Consider the following 20,460-nt stretch of genomic DNA (forward strand, 5'->3'; position numbering starts at 1 on the left):
ATCTCATATCGCATGAGAAAGGCATTTATTTTCAATAAAAATTAAGGAAATAATCAAAAAGTTGAAAATAAAGTATCGGGTAGGGTTAGAGTAGGTGTAGGGAGAGCTTTATTGTCCCAATAAGGTGGCATCCATTTAATAAATTTGAATTAAAATTATAATTTACACTCAGTACGTTATTATTGCGTTCTGTTTTTTATGTACTACAATACTGAGGTGCAGATAATTGCCACTATTTGCAATAAGTAGTATAAATAGCAGAAAACCTTGCTATTTTAACACAGTGTAAATAGAATCTATAGCTATTTGCACTTAGTGTAAATAGCATATCGTTAAAAAAATACTGCTATTTTCACTTGGTGTAAATAGAATCCATTGCTATTTGCACTTGGTGTAAATAGCGTCTATTGCTATTTGCACTTAGTGCAAATAGCCGCTGCCAAAAAGTAACTGGCGTTACTTTTTTGAAAAAGTAATTCAGATATTTTCTTGTAAATTAAAAAGTAATGCGTTACTTTTCTAGTTACTTGAAAAAAGTAATATTATTGCGTTACCCCCAACACTGAGAATAACTAAACTTGATCATTTAAGTTACAATTTTAACATAAATGCACATTGTTCTAGAAGGATGGCATCATGCCATACCTTTTATACATTCACTCGAATTGTTATGTCGATAAAACAATTTGTAAGGAAAAATGCATTCAATAGCAAAGTATTTCTGGGGAAACTTTTTCAAAAGAAAACACAAACGCACGTCTCTTTGCTGAAGCCTGGCTCACACTACAGTAGTTTTAAAATCCTAACCGATTATGAAATCTGGTTGTAGCACACACATAAGGAGAATATTTGCAGATTATCTTCCCTCAAATATGGACAAAACATGGACTAAATATTTTCCAGCATCAGTAAGTTGAGCTGGAACATGAATTTGTGAAGAAGAGGGCTGTCAGGTTTTCAACAAATCATTTTTGGGGGCGTTGAGTTGAGTCCTGTTTGGTGGGTCAGAGGGAAGGGGTCAGTTGCTTTTTATCTGCATTACACAGACTTCAGAGATTCATATAACCGGCACTCTTAAGAGTTCATGAATACATCTTTTGGAAAACAGGTAATCAGAGTTTGTCATTAGTTTTCATTAGTTTCATTAGGTTAAAGATGAAATGTTTGGTAGATGATTGTCAAGACTGTTTATAGAGTCTATTAGCTTTGTAAACTGTACTAAGCCATTTATCACGTTTTACAGCTTAAAATGAAATATTGTGAGATATTTCTCTTTCTTCTATTACTGATCATGGATATCTCAACAAATTCACAAGGTAACACAATGATACACAAAGTAGCTAAAGGATAAACATCTAATATAATAATATCATGTTTGTATATCACTTTTATTTATAATCATGGTTTTTTGTTCATTTTCCATTAAATTTCACTGACCATAAAACCCAAATGTGGGTCTAAATTTGAAGTAAATTTAGCTGTCATTACACTGCCCTGCTCTGCTTTATTTCAGTGAAATCACAGATATATTTTAATTATTTTATTTTATTTCTTGATCTACAGAAGTTATTTGTGAGTGGGAACAACTCATCAATGTTGACATTTTAACTGGATATCCAGGTATCGTTTCACCTTATAAACCTGGGCATGTTTTAGTTTTTCGCTGCACTGATGTGAACGTGAAGATGCAAGGACAACGAACGATTGAATGCCTGTCAAATGGAAAATGGGATCACCCATATCCAAAATGTGAAGGTATGAAACAATACTACAATGTATTATTTGCTTTAAACCTTTTTACAAAATGTTGCTATGTTTTTTATGTATAGAGTATAAAACTTCATGAATTATATCCTTGATTAAAAAAAAATAATTAAAGGTAAAGTTAACATCTATGTGTTATTCATTAAAACATCATTCATACATCAAATATTCACACATGGCAATGACTAGAAGATTTTGTTCAGTGTCTTTCTTCATCTCTTAGTGAGTTGATTAACAGCTGACAAGCCCCAGCAAGCAAAAAATATACAGCAAAAACATGTTGTGTTTAATACTTGAACTAGTATATTAAGACAAATGGTGACTTCTTGAAAAGATAAATCCAGATGCAGAATACTGAAATGACTAGAATTTCTTCTCTCTCAGGATGTAACGTCCTTTTAAAAAACAAACAAAAAATAAAATCCCTCAGACTTGATCTTAAAGGGTGATGTTATGTCCTCAGTATTAATCAAAGGGTCCCTGTTAAATAAAGAACACACTGTAAGCAGATTTTTGAGTTTTCTTAACATGTTGTTTTAAGTTTATACAACAAAAATAAGTTGAGAGAACTTAAAAATCTGCTGAAGCTGGTTGCCTTAAAATTTTAAGTTGGCTCAACTTTCTTTTTTTTTCTTTTTTTACAGTGCAGCATGCTGGTTATTTATGTTTTGAAGCATGGCTGCTGGTTTGAGCTGGTTCTTTGCTGGTCATGAGCTGGTTTAAGATGGTTCTTAGCTGGTCATGTGCTGGTCCTAAGCAACTAGCTCCTGCTCAGGACCAGCACATGACCAGCTTAAACCAACTCATGACCAGCTAAGGACCAGTTTAAACCAGATCAAACAGCAGCCATGCTTCAAAACCTACCAAACCATATGCACAGGTCTGTTGCTATTCAAAACAGAAAAAAGAAATTGAAATAACAGAAAATACATTTTAGTTGGTTCAATTAAAAATAGAAAGCTCTTATCTCAACACTGTTGTCATGAAATGTCTTAAAACTAAAAACCTTCATACAAAAAGAAAAAAGTGTGCACAAGTTAACACAAAATCATCAGCACACCCAGCAGGCTCAGCAAGATTATGAACCTTTTGCTCGTTCAAGTACACTACTATTTTATCTGGCAACGAATTCTTAAAATCCTCAACTAAAACAAGTTGCTCACAACTAGATTTTTTGCTGGACTGGTACCACTTATCAAAGAAAACACACTTCATGTACATACTCGACAAAAGTTTGATTGACAGTTTTCTTATGTGAACAAAGTTTTTGATGATAAACTTTGGGGACAAGCTCATAGGCTCTTAACATGGCAGACTATAGTCAAGATACAAAGCAGAGCTCACTTCCTGAGCCTTTCCAGTTAAATGACACTGTAAGAAAAGAAGCCAGACCTCTTTTGGCCAACACAAAACCACAGCAATGCATTCAAAAGCATCAACATATGAATCTACCTCGGCCTCTGTAAATTGTGGCATGAGCTTGATTTGTCTACTAACAACAAAATCTGAAGTTGCAGAAAGCATAGGCAATGAACAATTAGAGACCTGATGTAAATCCTGACCAATCTGAATAGGAAGTTGTGTCTTAGACTCATGGGGCAGCCTGCGACTAGCCTGTGCTCTTGACTCTTAATTTCCAAATCAAGCTTTTTTTTCTTTTTTCTTTTTTTTTTATTTAAATTGGACAGCGAGTTTTAAATCTTCTGTACCTAATCCAGTAAGTGAACAAAGCACAACACTACTTTTCACAGTCCTCCTTTTTCTCACCTGTATCTTCCTCTGCACCCTAACATTTATTTATAAAGCCTGTCTGAATTTATATATAGTTTTTGTTCATATTCTATGAAAGTTCATTGACCATAAAACCAAAATGTTGGTCTAAATCTGAAGTAAAGTTAGCTGTCATTAAACTGCTCTGCTTTATTCCAGTAAAACTGTAACCGTTTTGTTTTAATAATGATTGAATTTTATTTCTTCAGCTGCAGAAGTTACTTGTGAGGGGGAACAACTCATCAATGTTGACATTTTAACTGGACATCCAGGTACTGCTCCACCTTATAAACCTGGGCATGTTTTAGTTTTTCGCTGCACTGATGTGAACGTGAAGATGCAAGGACAACGAACGACTGAATGCCTGTCAAATGGAAAATGGGATCACCCATATCCAAAATGTGAAGGTATGAAACAATACTACAATCATATATTTGCTTTATGATGTTTATTATGTATAATGTATAAAAAATAGGAATATTCTTGATATAAAAAAGTGAAAGAAGTGAAATAAAAAAGGTAATGACAATGTTAACATCTATGCGTCAAAATAAATAAGATGCTTCATCTATGCGTAAAAAAATCATTCATACATCAAACATTCACGCATAAACCCTGTCCCAAACTGCCAATGGCTTTTTAAAAATGTTTTGTTTGGTGACTTTCTACATCTCTTAATAAGTTGATTAACAGCTGACTAGCCCCAGTCCCCACTATACAACAAGAAATAAAAATATGACGTACAGCTGGGCATTGAGTTAATTTTGTGAACTTATATGATTCTCACTTGTGAGCTTTAGTCAACCATTAAAAAAGTTCAACCCAGAGGGAAAAACGATTTCACTGCATGTTATTAAAAGCATGTGAATCTTGTTTCAGAGAGTAGTTGTGAATATCCACGTGACCAGTATGTGTACATACCATACTATTTCTTCAGAAGACATATGAAACTGGGATCAAAACAATATTACTATTGCGAGTCTGCACAGTCAAATTTGCAGTGTTAAATGAACTCTATAAGAGTTAAATTTAACACTCGGCCCGAGTGTATCCCACTCAGAATTGGTGATAAATTGACTCTCGTCATAGCGTTAAATTTTCAGAGTTAAATCAACTCTATTTTGAGTAAAAAATGAACACTGCTCAACACTGAATAGTGTTACCAGAGTTGAACACTAGGGGAAATTAACTCCATTCTGTGTTACCACAATCTAACTCTGCAGGAAAATGTACTCTAATTAGTGTTAATATTTCACTTATGTGGAGTTCATTTACATTTATAATAGTGAAAAATTCTCTAATTTTAAATCCCATCTGGTGTTTTAAAAACAGAACAGAAAACAAGATCAACGACGCCAGATTTAAAACATTTATTACAATGCTGTCATGCTCAAGAAACATACACAATTACATGCACAAAAATACATCACATCTGCATGAAATGACAATACACTATATTCAGTACAGAAGCTGTTGAACCACCTAGCTAAGCAGCCTTGCTCTAACCTCAGCAATACAAGGACCTTCACTTTGCCAACATCTTTGTTGAACACAGTGGTCTGAATGAAAGTGTACATCTTGTGTAGAATAGTGTTATAAGTGGTGCCAAAAATAAAGTGTGCCTTAAGAAGTTTGTCCACCAAAAATTAGAATTCTCATTAATTACTCATCCTCATGTCACACCAAACCTATACGACTTTTGTTCATATTCTGAACACAAATGAAGATATTTGTAATGAAATCTGGCAGACTTCTATCCTTTCATAGACAGCCTATAACTACATCTTTCAAGGCCCAGAAAGGTGTTAAAGACATCATTAAATTAAACCGTGAGACTCTGGTGATTTAACTTCAGTTTTATTAAGCAACACGAGTGTTTTCTTTGCGCGAAGGAAAAAAATAATAATAATTTACCACTTTATGAAAATATTAATCCCTGACAAGCATACACGAGAGCACGATGATAGATGAGTGTTTTGTTTGAAATTAAAGCAGACATTTTGTGAATGCATGTATAAAATTAAGGTTAAACCAGTGGAGTCACATGGATTACTTTAATGATGTCATTACTACCTTCCTGGGCCTTGAATGTACTAGTTGCGTGGACTGTCAATGTAAGGACAGAAATCTCTCAGATTTCATTCAAATATCTTCATTGGTGTTTTGAAGATGAAAGAAAGTCTTACAGGTTTGGAACGACATGAGAGTGAGTAAATGATGACAGTTTTCATTTTTGGGTAAATTAACCCCATTAAACAGTTTGTCAAAGGCATCAAGAGAAGAGATTGACTTGCATGGAATGGCATGCTGATCAAAACTGAAGTACTGGTGAACTGAATAATTCTTCCCTGAGCCAGGAGACAGGGCTGCGCACTTCCAGCGATGTCTTGACTATGCTCCTCAATGCTTGTTCCACTCTGAAAAAAACAAGCAAATTGCAGAGGACTATCACTGATGTGTTAAATTAAAAAAAAACTACAAAAAATAATAACAAAAATAACAATTAAAAACAAACCTTTTAGAAGATATCCCTACTTGAGACGTAGGCACCTTTCCTTGTCTCTTCTGGCCTTGACAAGACACAAAGAACAAAGCATTTTAAGATCATCAACACTGCTTAAAGAATACTATACGAAGTCAATCCTTAGTCACAGTTAAAGCAACTCAATGGCTATAAAACTGCTGTGAAAAGTGGCACAATGAGAATTCTCTTTTCATTTTGTACCTTCAAATGATATTCCTCGTTCTTTAGAAATGCCTCTCTGTATGAGTCTGGTGCTTCTTAGAAAGACAAAAATACAGAAAAAGGAGGAGAAAATGTGTTTTAAAATCCAAGAGAAAAATACACCACCTGTATTATGGGCATTGATCAAAACATTTAATAGTTGTCAACAATGTATTAAAACTAAAACAAAAACAGTGATACTTACGTAGCCATTTTTGTAGAAGGTACAGGAACAAAGGCACAATTCCTCTGGCACAGTTTTCCTTCATCTTCCTTGGTGGTGATATACTGCAAAAATTATTATTATTTTTAAATATAAAAATTATATATATCATATCGTTATCATATATGCACAGTTATATGAAATATTACCTATTATTTTCTTTAATGTCAGCTGTCAGAATACTGACACTTTCTTTTTTCATCGAGAATTGATCAGACCAGCTTATTAAAAAAAAAGCAAAGCAAAAACATAATTATGGTATATAAACAAAAAAGTACTACTTCAAATAATACTTAATTTTAAATACTTTTACCTTATAGAGATCAAATTAATGTTGTGTTTTTAAGAAGATTTATGAGTTTAACAGTCCCCCAAATGCATAAGTAATAAAAAACTTCTTGCCCACCTTTTAGCTCCATCATCTAATCTCATTCCTTTACTGGAAGACCTTTCTTCAATAATGAGTGTGTCCTGGAGTCAAAGGATGAAGACAGGGACTCATTTGACTGCACAGGAGAAGCGTGTTACTTAAAAACAGGAGAACAATAATACATTAGTTCTGCAATATGTGCTATGTCATGCCAATAACAGTCACTCATTATAAACAAGCAACATTTTAAAATGCATTAACGTCACTTGTACCAGTACTTACATGATCAGGCCAACTAACTGTGCATGTCTAATAACAAACTATAATAAATAACGAAAAACAAAGACGCGTCTGTTTTTAAATTCGTGAGCTGAACAGTGAGATGAGTATAAACGGAGGTCGGAGCCATATCTAATTGGGCCCTACCTAGAAGATTTCGACCGTCCAATTTCGACCGTCCAAAGAGCTGCCACAGATAATATTTCCATATATGATTTTCTTTTATTTGTAGTATGAGGGCTTACAGTTTAATGCAAATCACTGTATATTAAATCTACAGAGATCAATTATTAAGCCATATCTTATTTGAGTTGTTACCGAGTTTCAGTTTAACTTTCATCTGAGTTCAGTAGTGAATGTAGACATTATATAGGCTATTATTTTATGTTTATGTGATTCAACTTAAGATCGCGTTGAATGATTAAGGCTTACTGTATCAACAGCGTTAATCAAAAGCAGAGGTATTTCATGCAGACACTGATAAGGGCTAACTTATGGCATCTATTAATGTCTGCAGGAAATACCTCTGCTTTTTCAGCTTTCTAAGGCTGAAAAAAGCACGTTTTTCACACCGGCTGTGCAAAGGGCTATGGCAAATGATGTAAAGTGAGCCTTAACCACTCCAACGCGATCTTAAGTAGAATAATAGAAACATTAAATAATATCAACGTCTATATTCACTATATTATCCCATCTCCACGGTAGCTCCCGTTACCTAAATTCCCAGAATGCATTGCCGCTGTGACGACACATTCCCAGACTCTATACATAAAAATGAGTCAGCTTAATGTATTTACGTACATTGTGACATTACATAATGGAACGTTTAAGAAACAAATGAAGTGGGTATACCAAAGCTAAATACAGCTGAAAATCTAATTAAGTAAGATTACTGACATCATTTAAACTTTATCATTACCACATTGAGATGAAAAAGCACATTTATCCAACATACTGACTTGCCTATTCGATATTTCCGAGTTTAAACCAATCAAATTACAAAAAATTTAAAAATAACTACAACTTATGCATTAATAGTAGCACAATTATTAACCTCAAATATTAAACTCATGTTTTAACAAATTAATTAAAAGCGCTTACCTTGAGGGGCGAAGCTTAACAGAGTAAAGTTAACAATGCACAATTCAACTCTGATCATTTTCACCAACACTAGAGGGCATTTTTCATTATTTGTTGTTAAATTAACCCCTTAAGATTAAACGGAGAGTATTTAAATGCCAAGATAATGGGCAGTGGGACAATGAGCCTCTTTGTAAAGGTAAGATTATAAACACTTCTGGATTTGGTAATGAACTCACTGCATGTTATTAAAAGCATGTGAATATTGTTTCAGAGATTAGATGCAATGTTCCACGTGACCAGCATGTGAGTAGACTACAACAGTACTTTAGAGAAGATATGAAACTGGGAGCAAAACAATATTACGATTGCGAGTCTGGGTATCGTAAAATGGTAGAAGAGGCCACATGTACACGAGATGGATGGACACCAAAACCACTGTGTGCTGGTATGTTCTGCTATTAAATCTCAATATATGCAAATGAATGAGGTAATTATTCAATTCACCTCATTATCATATTAGAGATTTACTAATAGCACATTTTCTTAGAGATGACAGTCTCAGCGAAATGTGGGCCACCACCACAGCTGAACAATGCAGATACAATAGACATGCCAAAAAAGGAATACGATACAGGAGAGCGAGTTGAATACATCTGCTTTAGTAAATACACACTGAATCTGCAACACCCTTTCACCAAATACTTGACCTGTCAGCAAGGTGAATGGAGAGGGAGTGTTAAGTGTTTAGGTAAATATGAACACACTTCGCCATTTATATCTTCTATTTACATCATGATGTAATCTTGTAGTTTAAGTTGTAGGTTATGATGATTAGTTATTGAATGCATATTGTGACACTGATATTGTGACATGCTGGGTTTATTTCAGAGCCCTGTACAGTGACAAAGGAGATAATGGATGAAAAAGGTATAGACTTGGCCTATGCTAATGACCAAAAGATGTTTGTACCACATAATGATCACATCACCTTTAGGTGTCAGAGGGGCAAATTTCAATCAATTGATATTTCCCTGAGACAAAAGTGTAATGATGGAATGATGACTTTGCCTGAGTGTGTGTAACAGAAGGAATAAAACAAAGATGAGGCATCAGCTGTACTATTAGGCAAAAAAACAAATGAATCAAAAAACAAATGAATCAAAATAAATATTTTTTTCCCAAATCAATTAGTCTGTTTTGGATTTCTTGCAAGAAAAAGAAAATAGCAAACAAACAAAAAACTAAAGACTAAATATTAAATTCTTTAGATGTGCAAATATGAAAATTATATTATCCCTACTTTTTTTCTATATACTGCAAGTCAATGTGTCATATAATACAAAATAAGTGGAGCCGTGTGATTGATTGGTTAACCTTATTTCATTTTGGAAATTGTTGTAGCAATTTCTGTCTTAATCTATTATATTGTTTGCCGTGGATTAATTTATTATATTGTTTGTGGTGGATTCACTTTTATATTGTTTGCTGTGATTTTGTTGGACCATTGATGGTACTGTTTTTCCTCTTTCACAAACTGCAATAACAACAAACACTAATTGACACACCTGTAGAACCCCGTTCACATCAGCGATCTAATTTGCCAGCTGATCAGATCACTCCCAATAAAAAGGACGCTAGATCTCTTACCGGGGAGATGCGCTCCGGACAGATGAGCGAGCCGTGTGCTGAAGCGGACTGTTGCTGATCTTTTCCCTCGGTGTTGTTGCTGGCTGGATTTCCTGTGCCTGGTGGAGTCGAATCCCAGACTCTGCTGTGTCAACGCTCACAAAACTCCGACTAAAGGGAAGTGGTTCTTGTTTTTCCCCACGCTGATGTGGTTTTAATATCTGAGTTGAAGGAGGCGTTCTTAGATGTCCATTTCTGATAAGGTGACGGATCCAGGAGTCGGCAGATACGATAGCATTGTTGATGAGTCCATTTGAAGTAGGAAAGGAAAGTTGTCATTTTAGTCATCTAAGATTTTTTTCTAAATTGCCGGGCTACGAGCAAGCGGCCCATTGATTTCACGATCTCTCCACTGACAGACGCAGAGCGGCGCCGCGGAAATCCTGGTCCGGGATTTTTCGGGATTGGGATTGGCTGTTTGAGGTCTCGCTGAAACAGACATTCTTTGCCGGCGGCAGGGGAAACACGGAGCTAAATCCGGATTTGACTGGATTTGGGTATTGTTTCACCCTGGGACAGAATATTGGACAATTCATGTTTTATTGTCTCCCCTGGCTTTTGAGGATGAAATTGTGATTTTACTGCCCTTTTAAATTTCATTTTTACAAAAAATAATAAAGTACTATTTTGGTAATTCTTGTGTCTTTCTCTCTGTGTTGGTGTGGCTGGGAATCTAGATTTATTTAAAATTTACAGACTTCCAATCTGTTACATTAGTGGCGTAGTCGGCAGGGTTCCCTTTCCACACCACACAGTGAAGAATGGCAGATGAAAATGAAGGGCAGCCTGAAGGCCCAAGGTGTAATGTGTCACAAGGAACTGGGGCCAGACTAGAAAATGTTCCACTTAATCAGCCTGTGATAAATGCAATGATGATGCCTTGGTTTATGGGGGTCCCATGGATCCCAAGGTTTAATGGTGACTCAAGTAAAATGAGTTTTTCTGAATGGAGTGGGCAGGTACAGGCTATGCTGAGGGCACAAGGGTTAAATGAGGAACAGAAAATTGATTTTATATATGGGGCACTTGAGGGTGAGGCAAAAAGAGAGATGAGGCTACTGAATCCAAGAAGACGCTTAACAAGTGTAGACCTGCTGAGTGAGTTAAAGAGGCTGTATGGGCGTGAAAAACCAGTAGCCCAGATCCGGGCACAATTTTTTAAATGCCATCAACAGGAAGAGGAAACTGTTTCTGCTTTCATTCTCCGTCTCCGGGAATTATTCTCCACATGGAGGGAGCAAGAACCAGCGGGCTCTGCCCAGGATGAGATGACTATTAGGGACCAGCTTGTCCTGGGTTTGAGGCCTGGTGTGGTGCAACAGGAACTCCAAAGGCAGGTACGTAGGAAACCTACATTGTCCTTCACTGAGGTGTGTAGTGAAGTGAGAGCATTAGAAGTTGAGTTGAAGATGGAGCCTGTCTGTGCCTCACGTATCTTTGTGCCACAGACAAACCCATCCATGGTTGCACCAAGCCTAGAGGAGTGGAGGGAGACCGTAAGAGCTGAACTTAGAAAAGAAATTACAGACCAACTTTCTGTTATTAAAGAAACCTTAACTGACGAGATTAAACGCCAACTTTCTCCTCAGACTTGGGTGCATAGAGATCAGCCTTTATCCCCTAGGGGGGCTGTTCAGGAGGGCCGTTATACTGCCTCCCCCAGGCGTCACCAGACTTTGGAATGGGACGACCGGGGCAAACCAATCTGTAGAGGCTGTGGGAAAGCTGGTCACATTCAGAGGTACTGTCAACAGGAGAGGAGGCAGTTAAACTAACAGCCCCAACCACTGAGAGCCAGGTGGTTGGGGAGGGGGACCAGGGAAACCAAACTGACAAACCATCTCTGGTGGGGACGTGTCCGGGAGTTGAAGTTGTTGTTGCAGGAGTGAAATTGCCCTGCTTGCTTGATACAGGCTCACAAGTTACATTGTTTAGTGAAACTTTCTTCCAGAAATGGCTGAGTGGAGAGCAGAAGCGAAGCCCACAAGATCTGCACTGGCTTTCTCTAAAAGCAGCTAATGGATTACAGATCCCCTATATTGGCTACGCCATCTTGGATTTTTCAGTGGGAGGAGTTACCGTGCCAGGTAAAGGGGTTATCATTGTAAAGAATGAGTGCCTGAGTGCTGAAAGGGGTATTTTAGGGATGAATGTCATTTCACATTGTTGGAAAGAGCTGTTTCAGGGAGTTCACCCTGGCCTGACTGTCTTCGGTGCAACTATGTCACGTGAAGCAAAGGGGGAATGGGAGCGTGCTTTTGCTGTCTGTCAAAAGGTTTCACAGGTTGAATTATCCGAGGGACAGATTGGAGTGGCCAGGTTAACCCGCCAAGACCCAGTTTATTTGCCTCCGAATAGTGAGATGGTACTGTGGACACACCTCTATGGTGCAAAAGCTGGGTCAGATCTTTGTGTTTTGGTGGAGAGCCCAGAAAGAGATGACGAGTGGCAGGTGGCCCGGACTGTTACTATTGTGGTGAAAGGACGTCTCCCTATAAGGGTACGTAACCTCAATCCTTACCCTATATTGATACCTCAACGCCGCCCCCTTGCTAATGTTTTCCAGGTTGACCCAAGGCAGATCCGAGGAGAAAAGGATCTTGTTTTGAAGACTTTAGATCCAGGCGTGGTGGAAGTGGATGTGCAGACCAACCATATCAGCACAAAGGATCAGCATCCAGTCAACCTGCTGAAAGGTGATGGCTTAACCACAGACCAACAACAGCAGATGGACTCACTGTTACAGCGATGGAGAGACATCTTTGCAGCAGGTGATGAGGACTTTGGCCAGACCAGTGCAGTCCTCCACTCCATACCTACGGGCTCTGCACCACCCAGTAGGGAGCGCTACAGGCCAGTTCCACCAAGCCTGTACCCTGAATTGAGGGAACTTCTGCAAAACATGCTGGATAATGATGTCATAAGGGAAAGCTCCAGCCCTTGGGCAGCACCAATTGTCCTTGTGAAAAAGAAGGATGGATCCTGGCGCTTTTGCGTGGACTACAGGAAGCTGAATGCCCTAACCCACAAAGATGCCTATCCCTTGCCAAGGATAGAAGAATCCCTCACCAGCCTCAAGCAAGCTGCTTGGTATTCTACCCTTGACCTGGCCAGTGGATATTGGCAAGTAGATGTGGACCCGAAGGATCGAGAGAAGACTGCATTCACCACACCCTTGGGCTTGTACGAGTTCCAGAGGATGCCCTTTGGCCTCTGTAATGCACCTGCAACATTTCAACGCCTGATGCAGCGGTGCCTGGGTGGGCAGGTCCATGACTCTCTCCTGATCTACTTGGACGACGTTGTTGTATACTCCCCAGACTTTGACACCCATATCAGTCACCTGGAGCAGGTCTTTGAGAAGCTGGCAGCCCATGGCTTAAAGTTGCAGCCCCATAAATGCAGCCTGTTCCAGAGGAAAGTCACCTACCTCGGCCATGTCATCTCTGGTGAGGGAATATCCACAGATCCCGAAAAGACCGCTGTCGTTGAGAACTGGCCTATCCCCTTTACCATTAAGCAGGTACGCTCATTCCTTGGGTTTGTGGGGTACTACAGAAGATTTGTAAAAGGGTTTTCTAAAATAGCTGCACCCCTGAATGCTCTTCTAGTAGGTTCTGCTAGTATGCGGAGAGGAAATGCTTCCATCAACTGGACCACAGATTGCCAGATGGCATTTGATTCTCTGAAGACTGCTCTGGTGAGTGCCCCAATCTTGGCATATGCAGACTTCTCAAAACCTTTCCATCTTTACACGGACGCCAGCCTGGGAGGTTTGGGGGCTGTGTTGGCACAGCTACAGGACGGTAGAGAGAGAGTTATAGCTTATGCCAGCAGGAGCCTTAACCCTACCGAGAGGAATGACCAAAACTACAGTTCTTTTAAACTGGAGTTTTTAGCCCTTAAATGGGCCGTCACCGAAAAATTTAAAGACTATTTGTGGGGCAATAAATTCCTGGCCTTTACGGATAATAACCCTCTGGTCCACCTGAATACGGCACACTTGGGGGCCACAGAACAGCGGTGGGCCGCGCAGCTGGCGAATTTTGACTTTGAACTTAAGTATCGCCCTGGCGCTTCCAATCGTAATGCTGATGTCTTGTCCAGGTTACCACAGGAAACAGGATCCAACCGACAGGCCCAAGTGGAGACCGCAGTGGTGGAGTCAGAGGTGAGCACAGAAGCCAAAGACCATTGGAGGGATTGGCAGGAGAACGATCAGACGGTGGCTCAAATTAAGGGTTGGGTAGTTGGAAATTGTTTTCCAGGAGTTGAGGAGAGGAAAGCTTGCCTACCTGCAACAAACCGCCTCTTAAGGGAATGGAGTCGATTACACATCCAGGAGGGTGTGTTAAAGCGGAGGGCCCAAGAGCGTCATACAGGGTTGAGCCTCTATCAAATCGTGGTTCCCAAAGACAAGACTTATAAGTTGTGGGAGAAGTATCACAATGCCTCAGGCCATATGGGGATAGCCAAGGTTGAGGGCTTGCTGAGAAAAGCCTTCTTTTGGCCCGGAATGGGTGCTGACTTGCAAGATTGGGCATCCAAATGTTCAATTTGCACTCAACAGAAAAGAGGACCAGAGGTAAGGGCACCCTTGGTGCCTATTCTTACATCATACCCTTTGGAAACCGTTTCAATTGATTATTTGTCGCTTGGTAGGCATGGTGACACTTATCCGTATCTGTTGGTAATAACTGACCTTTTCTCCAAGTACGGATGGGTTGTCCCCACAAAAGACCAGACAGCAGCCACTACGACACGTGCCCTTTGGCGCTATCTTATCCAGCCATGGGGGTGTCCAGAACGAATCCTCTCAGATCAAGGGGCAGCCTTTGAGTCAACCATGGTGGCACAGTTGTGCAGTCTGTATGGGTGTACCAAAGTTCGAACTACACCCTACAGGCCCCAAGGAAATGGGGCCTGCGAAAGGTTTAACAAGACTGTTTTGTCTCTTTTAGGAACACTGAGTCCAGAAGATCAAGTGCGGTGGCCAGATCATTTGCCGACTCTCTTGCAGATGTATAACAACACCCCTCATGAGACCACTGGACTGACCCCACACTTTGTCATGTTTGGCCGACATGCCCGCCTGCCAGTAGAAACGGCTGTTGGGGCGCCACCATTGACCCAAAGACAAGACTTGGAGGGTTGGGTTCACCAACATAACCAGACCCTATAGAGAGTCTACAGACAGGTGGCAGCAAAAACCAGAGAATGCAGAATGCGGGACAAGGCCAGGTATGATCAGAAAACAAAGAAACTCCCCTTGTTGCCCGGAGAGCGGGTGCTCCTGCGCAACTTCCGCCGTAGAGAACAAGGGAAGTTGGCACCGTACTGGCAGCCCCAACTCTATGTGGTTCTTGACCAACTACGCCCAGGCCTGCCAGTTTTCCGGATAAAGCCTGAAGGAAAGGAAGGCCCCATCAGGACAATTCATCGGAATCACCTAAGGCCTTGCCTTTTCAACCCCCCTGAGGAGCCTCAACAAGCCCCAGAGACTGAACCGGTGAACCCCAATCTTTCAAATGCCTTGTATTCTGGGCCTTTGTCGCTACCTCTGACCTTTGTGCCCATAGCCTGTGCCCCTCCTGCAGTTTTAGTGGACGATGACCCAGTAGCCCCTATTGTGAGACCTGAGCCAGGAGATAGATCTCCCCTGCGTAGGTCCCAGAGACAAAATAGGGGTAGGCCTCCAGACAGGTATGGACATTAAGACTTTGTCGGGACGACAACTGTTAAGGGGGGAGGAGTGTCATATAATACAAAATAAGTGGAGCCGTGTGATTGATTGGTTAACCTTATTTCATTTTGGAAATTGTTGTAGCAATTTCTGTCTTAATCTATTATATTGTTTGCCGTGGATTAATTTATTATATTGTTTGTGGTGGATTCACTTTTATATTGTTTGCTGTGATTTTGTTGGACCATTGATGGTACTGTTTTTCCTCTTTCACAAACTGCAATAACAACAAACACTAATTGACACACCTGTAGAACCCCGTTCACATCAGCGATCTAATTTGCCAGCTGATCAGATCACTCCCAATAAAAAGGACGCTAGATCTCTTACCGGGGAGATGCGCTCCGGACAGATGAGCGAGCCGTGTGCTGAAGCGGACTGTTGCTGATCTTTTCCCTCGGTGTTGTTGCTGGCTGGATTTCCTGTGCCTGGTGGAGTCGAATCCCAGACTCTGCTGTGTCAACGCTCACAAAACTCCGACTAAAGGGAAGTGGTTCTTGTTTTTCCCCACGCTGATGTGGTTTTAATATCTGAGTTGAAGGAGGCGTTCTTAGATGTCCATTTCTGATAAGGTGACGGATCCAGGAGTCGGCAGATACGATAGCATTGTTGATGAGTCCATTTGAAGTAGGAAAGGAAAGTTGTCATTTTAGTCATCTAAGATTTTTTTCTAAATTGCCGGGCTACGAGCAAGCGGCCCATTGATTTCACGATCTCTCCACTGACAGACGCAGAGCGGCGCCGCGGAAATCCTGGTCCGGGATTTTTCGGGATTGGGATTGGCTGTTTGAGGTCTCGCTGAAACAGACATTCTTTGCCGGCGGCAGGGGAAACACGGAGCTAAATCCGGATTTGACTGGATTTGGGTATTGTTTCACCCTGGGACAGAATATTGGACAATTCATGTTTTATTGTCTCCCCTGGCTTTTGAGGATGAAATTGTGATTTTACTGCCCTTTTAAATTTCATTTTTACAAAAAATAATAAAGTACTATTTTGGTAATTCTTGTGTCTTTCTCTCTGTGTTGGTGTGGCTGGGAATCTAGATTTATTTAAAATTTACAGACTTCCAATCTGTTACAAATGCATGTATTTTTCTCATTGAACGGCCAAATTAAAAATTTATAACCAGGGATGCAAACTCATCAAGGCTGAAAAAGGTGATGAAGACAGTTATGCTCTATAGTTGTGCAGTAAAATTCACTTTAAAGATTAATTTTTCCATTTGAGGATGTCATGAAAAAAACGAAAAGATGAAAACAAAAACGAAAGATGAAAATGACACGTCGGACTCGGCACCAGTATAGACTCGTGGGCAGCGCGCCAACATGCATTACCAGGACTCATTTAACCTACAACAACGACAAACCGTGGTTCACTGCAAAACTCAGACAGCTTAGACAAACTCAGACAAAGTCTTGTAACAGGCCAAATACATATTGGAAAAGGAGATCAGAGTGACAAAGAGGAATTATTCTGAAAAAATAAGGATTCTTCTTCTTCCCCCTGTCCTCTCTGCCTCTCCTCCCTCACTCTTCTTCCCCAAAAAGCAAGAATATCCATATGCCACAAGTGTTATATTTTGTCAATGTTGTTTTTTCCCTTTCATGTTTGGTATCGTTTTAAAGGTCTCTGTGCGATTGGTAAACTGGTCTCAATTTCACAGTAGTCACTTATATTGTGAAAAATATTAAAAACTTTAATTCTGTACTGCTGTTGTGGGCGTTCTCCTTTCAAAATCTGATAAACATTGCTCTAAACCAGGTGTGACCATTTGGGGCACGAGAGCAGCTCCTACAGAGGCTTCTCATTCCCCATACACAGATGTAATCTGTGAGGGGCCGAGAAAAAATGTTTATGGCCCTTTTGTTCTGGAAGTATTTAACCAGATCAGCCGGTAGTGTGGAGTGTAATTTCATATGTTCCATACTATGTATCTTCTTGAAGTCAGGTATATATTTTACCCTTAAATTCATCTTTGAACAACTGATGTTATGTATTTTCTTATTTCTAAATTGGCTTCTAATAATTTTCATTATGTAATTGGCATGATACAATTTTACCTGACTAATAATAAATTGTTATATTTGATTTATTCTGATCTCTTCTGAAACCATTTTTTTTTTTTTCTAGTAGATTAGAGTTGTAGTCTATTGTTTCCACAAATCTGTGTCCAGGACAGATCATACTTAAGTACCAATGAATGAAGCGGGGGCTCGTCATTAGGGATCTTCTGATTTCTGTATGTCACTGACTTAACAAGTTACAGTTTTCGTGATTATAGGAAAAAATAAACTTTTTGTTATTTGCTAGCAGGTGCGGCACTTAAAGGTATTATAGTCACCCTGTATCCTCTGAGTAAGTTACAGAACTGGTGAGTTGATGCCGTGCATTCACAGTTGGCCGAGTGAATTGCTTAGCAGCACTAGATCGCTAATGAATGTATAATTGAAAGTATGGGATTTCCAGAATAATCAAAAATCTAAATTAATATACAATCAATATCTGTGATCAGTTTTTAATTAGGAATATTACCTAAATTTAATGATCACGTGAAATTGGAGTCAGATTGAACATGGAGCAAGACTAAAATTGAAACTAAATTCTGAAGTGCAAGTAAAAGACCAAACATGCATTAAACCTTCGACCAGGCCGTTGGACTTTTTGGACTGGCGGGTGGATCCTTACACCCCCCCACCACCCCACACCTGCAATTCAGATCAGCGAAGACGAGGTGCGCCAGGTCTACCGGAAGCATAAAAGGAAAAAAGCACCAGGCCCAGATTGTGTTACACCTGTCTATCTGAAATCCTGTGCTGACCAGCTGGCCCCCATCTTCACACAGATCTTCAACAGATCATTGGAGCTGTGTGAAGTCCCTTCTTGCTTCAAACGCTCCACCATCATCCCCATCCCAAAGAAATCCAAAATTACAGGACTAAATGACTACAGGCTTGTGGCTCTAACATCTGTGGTCATGAAGTCTTTTGAAAAACCGGTGCTGGCCCACCTGAAGGATATTACCGGACCCTTACTGGATCCTCTTCAGTTTGCCTACAGAGCAAACAGGTCTGTGGACGATGCAGTCAACATGGGACTGCACTATGTTCTGCAACATCTAGACAGAACAGGGATTTATGTGAGGATCATGTTTGTAAACTTCAGCTCGGCCTTGAACGCTATCATTCCAAACCTCCTCCTGCCCAAACTAACTCAGCTCTCCGTGCCCACCTCCGTCTGTCAGTGAATCAACAGCTTCCTGACAGACAGGCAGCAGCTAGTGAGGCTGGGAAAATTCTCATCCAGCACCCGTAAAATAAATCAACTCTTTTGAGATGCTTCAAATTCTGAAGTACGTTGTTCAGATATGTTGCCAATGGAATCAAATAGATTAAATTGCATAACTTCAGTTAATATTAGCACACAAACATGGACAAAGCGCAGGGTCACCCAGGGACAAAAGTCCTTTGTGTTTTTTTTAGTATCAAGTTCTGTTTTGAGGGGTGGATGGGGGACAGTTGTTTTCAGCAACACAGACTTCACAAATTCATATCACTGCTTAAAAATTCACTACTGCTTAAGTGTATTTAAACAGTAACTACATCTTTACGGGAAAAAAGGTAATCAGAGTTTTTCATCAGTACTTATGTTAAATACTCAAGAAATCTTTGCATTGATTTGTGAAAGTGAATCGGCATTTAAATACAAAATAATCGGTCGGTGATTCAGTCGATACTCTGTAAACTGCAATATTGTGAAGTATTTCTCTTTCTTCAATTAATGTTCATGGATGTCTCAACAAAAGGTAACACGATGAAACAAATTAGCTAATGCAGATCATTTAAATTTCTGACTAAAATCCGATCATTTTTGAATAAAATAACTGATAATTTATAATACCTGTCTGAATACAGTGACTGGTTTCCCATTAAAGCTCATGTACCCTAAAATTATCACCGATTTTATTATTAGTATTGCATGGCATACACATTCAGAGCATTTCTTCTCGGTTTTACTCTATTGGTTAATATCATGCTTTCAATAAACGGTTCTTTATTGCAGTAAGACTATAACGGATATAGAAGCTAAATTGACCAGATTTTCTGTTCTTTAGAGGCAGCATGTGCTGTAAACCTCAGATGGAATATGATCATAGAGTCTGAGGTTGCACACATTAAAACTTTCATGTAATGGACAAGGTCTGATATTAAAAGGACAGCGAGAAATCACCTGCCAGTGAAATGGAGAATGGAGCAACTCATTTCCAAAATGTGAAAGTAAGGCCACAGAGGGAAAAATGCCTAAATGAACTAAACCGTATGAAACAGTGCTTTTCTTTTTATATTAGAGGTGCTTTCTCATATTGTATTGGTATTAGTTGTACCAAGTACCAACTTTTCACCAATCATTGTTTCAACTTACCTTCTTAAGCCCTCTCATAGTACATTACATTGAAAATGTATTTTATAGATAACAACATAAAACATGCATCTTGCTAATATTGAGACTAATTAATGAAACACTGGCTTACAGTTACAGTTAATACCAGGGCTGTCCAAACTCGGTCCTGGAGGGCCGGTGTCCCTCTGGGTTGTTTTTATTTATTTATTTTTTTCTGTTAGGAAGATAACTAAGCCTTTAAATCTCCTTTGCAACAGATATGCCTATAAATCAAGAACAAGGCATTTATAGCTGTATTTATAAACTGCTTACTAATGACTATTAATATTGGGACAATGCTTTATAAAGGATGAACTGACTATTTACTAATGCTTACCTAATGATTCACAGCGTGCCGTTATTATAAAGTGTTACCT

The 20,460-nt window shown here is 39.4% G+C and overlaps 1 protein-coding gene across 2 annotated transcripts; it reads left to right on the plus strand.

Moving 5' to 3' along the window:
- The first annotated feature begins 999 nt into the window (after positions 1-999).
- cfhl5 (complement factor H like 5) lies at positions 1,000-9,401 on the plus strand. 2 transcript variants are annotated; one of them, XM_079426056.1, is made up of 7 exons: positions 1,000-1,108; positions 1,244-1,316; positions 1,564-1,755; positions 3,744-3,941; positions 8,486-8,659; positions 8,762-8,962; positions 9,103-9,401. In XM_079426056.1, the coding sequence occupies exons 1-7, from the start codon at positions 1,085-1,087 to the stop codon at positions 9,294-9,296; spliced, it is 1,056 nt and encodes a 351-aa protein (XP_079282182.1). In that variant the 5' UTR covers positions 1,000-1,084; the 3' UTR covers positions 9,297-9,401. The 2 variants fall into 2 exon arrangements, with proteins under 2 accessions (XP_079282182.1, XP_079282183.1); XM_079426057.1 differs by lacking the exon at positions 1,564-1,755 and having other exon boundaries at positions 3,750-3,941.
- Positions 9,402-20,460: the final 11,059 nt, after the last annotated feature.

The sequence above is a fragment of the Barbus barbus genome (genome assembly GCF_936440315.1).
Source record: "Barbus barbus genome assembly, chromosome: 9".
NCBI lineage: Eukaryota > Metazoa > Chordata > Actinopteri > Cypriniformes > Cyprinidae > Barbus > Barbus barbus.

What these genes read in the sequence shown, in the direction of transcription:
- cfhl5 (XM_079426056.1), top strand. Translation starts at nt 1,085, where the DNA reads ATGAATACATCTTTTGGAAAACAG. An exon ending in TATCTCAACAAATTCACAAG is followed by an intron (nt 1,317 to 1,563) that starts GTAACACAATGA and finishes CTTGATCTACAG; the next exon opens with AAGTTATTTGTGAGTGGGAA. An exon ending in ACCAAAACCACTGTGTGCTG is followed by an intron (nt 8,660 to 8,761) that starts GTATGTTCTGCT and finishes ACATTTTCTTAG; the next exon opens with AGATGACAGTCTCAGCGAAA.